Source organism: Impatiens glandulifera, chromosome 6 (genome assembly GCF_907164915.1).
Source record: "Impatiens glandulifera chromosome 6, dImpGla2.1, whole genome shotgun sequence".
Classification (NCBI taxonomy): Eukaryota; Viridiplantae; Streptophyta; class Magnoliopsida; order Ericales; family Balsaminaceae; genus Impatiens; species Impatiens glandulifera.
In genome coordinates this window covers 30,195,867-30,202,130 of record NC_061867.1, presented here as the reverse complement: position 1 = coordinate 30,202,130, position 6,264 = coordinate 30,195,867, and the positions used below count along the sequence as shown (strand labels likewise).

Here is a 6,264-nt window from a genome sequence, read left to right as displayed (position 1 = left end):
CTTCTGATGAGTTTTTTTACCTTATGTTTTTTTTATCCGTTGAATAATGAAATAGTTTTATTTAAAAAAGAAAACTAAATATCATTTGGAAAGATAATAACTTAGACAAGATTCATTTTGTGAGATAAATAGACTAAATAATAATCTCGGATTTGCAGTATCTTAGGCATGACTTTTAAAGTTTTATTTATTTATTTATTTTTATTTTTTTAAGGGAAATTGAACTTATTATCTTTGATATCATAGGAAAACTTTGACTACTTCATATGATAATCTTTAGGATGGGCAAATTAATCTGATTTTTTCATAAAAAAAAGACTTTATTCATTTTTAATATACATATATAAAAAATTTCCTACTTCAAATTACAAACAACTAAGTTACATAAATATATATTTCTTCTAAACAAAACAATGCAGGAATAATGTTATTAGTAACAACTCCTGATTTTATTATACATATTATATTAGATGAACCAAACTTTGATTAATTAATTAGTTACACACTTAATTTGATACTAGATCAGCAGGCCTTGGTACAGCTTGCCAACCTGCATATGTCTGAAGAAGAGTTTTCAAAGATTCAGTCGCGGGTTGAAATGTCCATTTCGAATAAAATTCACTCGGATGAAAATTATCAACACTAACACAAGCCTCATCCTTAGTTAACAAACGCGATTCGGATCCATTTAAAAACATATCTCCTTCCGACTTTATCATTCCACATTTTTCCTCTTCCTTATCAGCTGCTTTTTCAGGATAATATTCAAAAGTTTTCTTCTTATCACCAGCCTCATAAACATTACATTGCGAAAAGATAAACGCTTCAACGCTAGCACAAACCGCGTAAACGCTCCAATTCCTAGTGTAATTGTTATAAAGATGAACTTTCCCGAACCTAACACGAGGCTGCCTTTGATTAGTTCCATCAAAAAAACAATGGTGAATTGTAACTCTAATACATCTATCGTCAATATGAGATGCATTTGCTCCAATCAACATTGTTTTATCATGTTGTTGAAAAAGACATCGAGAAACAGTTATGTCTGTGCTTGATCGAGTTATATCGATGAGTCCATCGTCGTAATCTTTAAGGCTACAACGGTCAATCCATATGTTTTTAGAATTGGGTTTTATTTGAATGCCATCAACATCATGTCCCCTTCCACCTTCGAATTCAAGGTTACATATGATTATTTGTTCACAATCATTTAGTCTTAAGCCTTTTCCAGTAAGTTTGATTCGTTGACCACGGCCGTCGATTGTTTTGTGAGATGAGACACTTAGATAAGATGATAAATCGATGGTGCCGGAGATTTCGAAGATTATCCATTGAGGGTCTTTTTTACGACAGCCTTCACGAAGGGAACCTGGACCATCGTCGGATAAGTTAGTGACCGTGTAAATAGGGCCGTTAAGACCGCCAATGGAGAGGCGACCGAATCCTTCGGCCTTACCGGCTAGGGCTCTTAGGCTGGAATCGACGTCGGCGTAGGGTAGCGTAGCCATTTGTTTAGTTCAATAGAGAAAGGTAGAGAGAGGGACTTGTTTTCTTTTTATGTGGAGGTTCGTTTTGAATGAAGAGAGTTTTAAGGAGTGTACCAACGTTGCTATCGGAAATTTGTTTTACATATATGGCAAAGCAGCTATTTATTTTTAGAAATATAAAAGTAATATTTTGTTTCGAAGCACCAACTATGCATGGATCCTATGTGACTAAACTCATTTATAAAACGTATATATATTCTATCCATTATATTGAGCATATATATATATATATATATATATATTAAAGAATATTGAATTATAGTGCGGATCGAAATTTCGGGTAGAGATTTTTCCGAAACTATTTAATTGGTCTGTTCGGTTTGCGGAGGAGAGGAAGACGCTTCGTGACAAGGTTAAAGGTTTTAGTATTTATGTCTGGTCGACTAGAGGAAGTAGAGCCTTCTTTAGGATGGTCACAACGTTCATTGTCCTGAGTTTCTCTCTTAAACCCGGCAGGAAGGACCGACCATCTTTTTTGGGCGGAGTCATTACGCTGAAGAAAAGTTAGCGTTAGCCCCACAAACAAAGAGGCACCGCATCCCTAATGGGCAATGTTGGAGTTCTCTACAAGATTTATTATCCCTTCAATTTCCTTCTAATCGATCAGGGCTAGTTTCTTGACTTTGGATTAGAGTAACTGGGCATGGGGATTGATTTCGTCGAACCTCCTCTTTTCAATTGTCCTTTAATTCCATGTATGTTTAGACTAAACATATCAATAGTCACCAGATTCATAATTCATATGAACTATTGAGGAGTAATAAATGATCTTCTTCAGATCGGTCTGTCTTAAAATAGTCAAGGAAGTATATTATATTAATCGCGCTTAAAGTATAAATGAAAGGAGTGAAATAAAGTGTCTCTTGGGAAGATGGGTATAAATTAAAATTTCATGAAAGAGGGCCCTCCCCAAAAATGGGGAGGAGAAAAAGATGTGGACAAGTGTGAGTCCTTTTCATTTCCATTTTTCTTGAAGGCAGAGAAAGAAAGGAAGTCTAGTTGACCACAACCTATAGGAACCAAGTTATCTACCTCTTTTAAACATGTTTGCATAGGCTTGTGCACAGATTTACGTTCAATAATACCAGGGGCTTTCACTTCAACATGTCTTCGCTCGTGATGTGTCAAGAAAATGACCAGAACCTCATGATCTGGCCTGGTCGACCCAATCATGATAGTGAAGGATGGGACCTTTTCTCAAAAAACTCCGAATTCCGAGAAGAATGCTCCCACGTACATTGTACCTATGCTTGTCTTTTAACGAGATTCAAAAGGGGTCCTAGAATAGGTTTTTTCATTTATTGAATATATATGCCAGGATGGTTCCATTAAATAATGAATCCTGTCAGTAAGACGGGTCCTATAGAAAGTCCGTCTATTCCCAATCTCCAGTGGAAATCAAAAAAATGGATCCATTTATAATCTTCCACTAGTTGGATTAATGGATCATCTGATTGAAAATGATAACAGAATACATAGGTGGTTAGAAGGAGTTCTAAAACACATATACTATTTGAGACGGCACAAACCGTCGTTAAAAGCCTTAATGCCGATGTTAATACTTATTAACATCGACGAAAGTCTAGAAAATAATTATCGACTATTAAAATAGAAAATCATTATCGGTTGTTAAAATCGAGAAAACTATTACCAGCGGTTAAAGTCGATAAAATAATTACCGATTAAAAATTTAATATTAACCATGGGTCCTTCATTCGTCACACATCATTGCCCGGTCTCCTTGAAATCTCTCAACATCAAAAATATATATATATTGATGATGAATTGATTAACATCATCACCAAATGACTTGACTCAAACAATTTTGTTCAAGGAGTATATCAATCACTCATCTCTTAAAAAAAAATATTTTTTCTCAATAAACTATTGATTTCAGCCACAAGTAACCCGAAAAGTCATATTAAATGTAAATTACTTGCAACTTTTCATTTACTATTTTCTTATTATAAATAATATACATGAAAATGTTAATCTTCCATCAATAATGTAACTCTATCTTATTATCATATTCTTTATATTCTCCATTTTATTAACTTCAACTTTATTAAATTAAGTCTTAAAGCTGGACAACCAAACTTTTATATGGTTTCAAATAAATTAATGAAAAAACATCATTCTAGTAATAATTATATGGTAACATATAAAGAAATCAAGTTAAAAACAAATACATACATTCCAAAATTATATCGTAATAAAAATTTTGTATACTTTAGGAGGAATATAAAGAAGCGAACAATTTCAACGAAAATTTTCAATTTCTTATAACAAATTGAAGTTTCTTCGTCATATAGAACTCGATAGGAATGACCTATACAGTTCTGTCAATTATATTTTATTTTTTTTTAAGATATATTATTTAAAAGAAACAACAGTAAAAAAAAGATAAGAGTGACAAAGAAAATACTTCGATGACAAGAAGGAGCACTACAATGGAGAGATCTCAAAGACCTAATGAAATCTGGATTTGGCGAAGGCGATTAGTGACGATATAAATGACTCATCACATTCTCTCCGAAGTCTGGCGAAGTAAATCGAATATGTTGAGGAAGAAAATCGATTTTGACAAGAAGAAGGTAACTCTATTAAGTGGACGAAGACAAAATAGAAAACTAAATGTTTTTTTTCTGTTCTTTTGAAGGAAGACTGAATTAACAAAACTAAGGGAAAGTGGAGTATTAATACATAATCATTTAAAAAGAATATAATTTACTTAGCCTTCGTTTGGTTAGACGTATAAAACTGTAGATATATAATATCTACAGTTAATTTCAATTGATGTTTGGTTAAAAAATATATATATACAGTACTTTGAATGGTATAACTTGTACACTAAATAATGTATAAAATTGTAACTGGTATGAGTCAGTATAAAAAATTATAATTTTTACTTTTTCCTTTTAACCCTTTTAATTCTATTTATTTTTCTCTCATATGACTTCTTAATTATCTGCATTTTTCTTTAATCACATTACAATAAATTAAATTTAATTTAATTTAATTTAATAGGGCAAATTGGTTTTAATCAATTTTGATTTCATCTTAACCTATTAACATAATAAATTCTTATTTATCTTTAAAATATTTAGTCTAAACCAAATTCGTATTCACTAAATTCGAATTTCATTTTTTGTTTTTGAATCAAATTTTAAATAATTTGAATTTAAATATGGTTTTCGAATTGATTGAGTCGATATTTCAACTCGAAGACCAAACTGAAAACCAAATTCATTTGTATTATTTATTTTAATAAAAAAATAGAATTCAAGTTCATTAATTGGTTTGGTTTGTAATTTTGTTATTATATATTTAATAAATTAATTATTGATAAATATTTATTTAATCATAGGAATTAACATATAAAAAATTATATATAATTATATTATCATATAGTATTATTATTTATTTTAAAAATATTTATATGTTAATTAAATATATGTTTTTATTAGTTTAAATATAATTAATAAAATAAATATTAAAATAATTTATATAAATACAAAGATAAAATAGTTATTTATTTTTTTTATTATTTTTTTATATTACCAACCAAACACAAAAGTATAAAATTAATATAATTTATACTTTTTTTATCATTCCAACCAAACATTAATAATCTATATAATTTATACATATTAATACCCGTATACAAGTTATACTCCTTACAACTAATACCAAGTACCAAACGACCCCTTAATAAATTTAGTGACGTGATATTAACCAGCAATACACTCTTATCAAAATCACTTGAGAGCTCATTCATATTTACGATTGGTAACAACTCTTGGGGGTGTAAAATCAATGTTAGTTCGATGCTACCCATACAGGCACTACCTGAATCCACTCACAACTTGACACATGTCAGTCTTTAAATTTCTTTCTCTCACTCTTAACTTATAAACTTAACTATAGTTGAGAATTTAAAGGAGAAAATAATATATTAAATTATTATATATATTATTTTAACGAAAAATAATATAATCATTTTAAATTATTATTAATTAAATATATATATTAAATTATATATATATTTTATTTTATGATTAATAATGTAACAATTTTAAAAAACTATTATGTGATATATATTTGATGATATTTGAATGTTATATATATATATATATATATTTATTTATTTATTTATTTATTTATTTATTGTACATTCATACTATTTAATGATATATATTTGATTAATAATAATTTAAAATTATTATATTATTTTTCTTAAAAATATATATAATAATTTAATATATAATTTTTTCCCTTATATTATCAACCACATATAATATAAATGTGATATATATTTAATTAATAATATATATATTTTTAAATTATTATGTTATTTTTTATAATAAAAATATATATTATAATTTAATACATAATTTCGTTAATGGTTAATATTATTGGTATATAATATTCCTATGTTAACAAATAATATTAATATTAATTTGATATATATTTAATTAATAATAATTTTTTAAAAATTATTATTTATTCCTTATAACAAAATATATATATATATATAATAATTTAATACATATATATTTTAATTAATAATAACTTAAATTATTATGTTATTTTTACGTAAAAAAATATATAAATATATAAATAATTTAATATATTATTTATTCCTTTAAATTCTCAACTATAACTATAGTTAAATTATAGTTAAATTTATGAGTTAATTTTGAAAGTGAGAAAATTT

General features: G+C 27.7%; 1 protein-coding gene across 1 annotated transcript; it reads right to left on the bottom strand.

The window, feature by feature from the left end:
- Positions 1–506: 506 nt before the first annotated feature.
- On the bottom strand, positions 507–1,508 carry LOC124943462 (putative pectate lyase 21). Its single transcript, XM_047483962.1, has one exon. The coding sequence runs from the start codon at positions 1,506–1,508 to the stop codon at positions 507–509; it is 1,002 nt and encodes a 333-aa protein (XP_047339918.1).
- Positions 1,509–6,264: the final 4,756 nt, after the last annotated feature.

Bases quoted from the DNA above. Each gene is read 5' to 3' on its own strand.
- LOC124943462 (XM_047483962.1), bottom strand. From the start codon at position 1,508: ATGGCTACGCTACCCTACGCCGACGTCGATTCCAGCCTAAGAGCCCTA.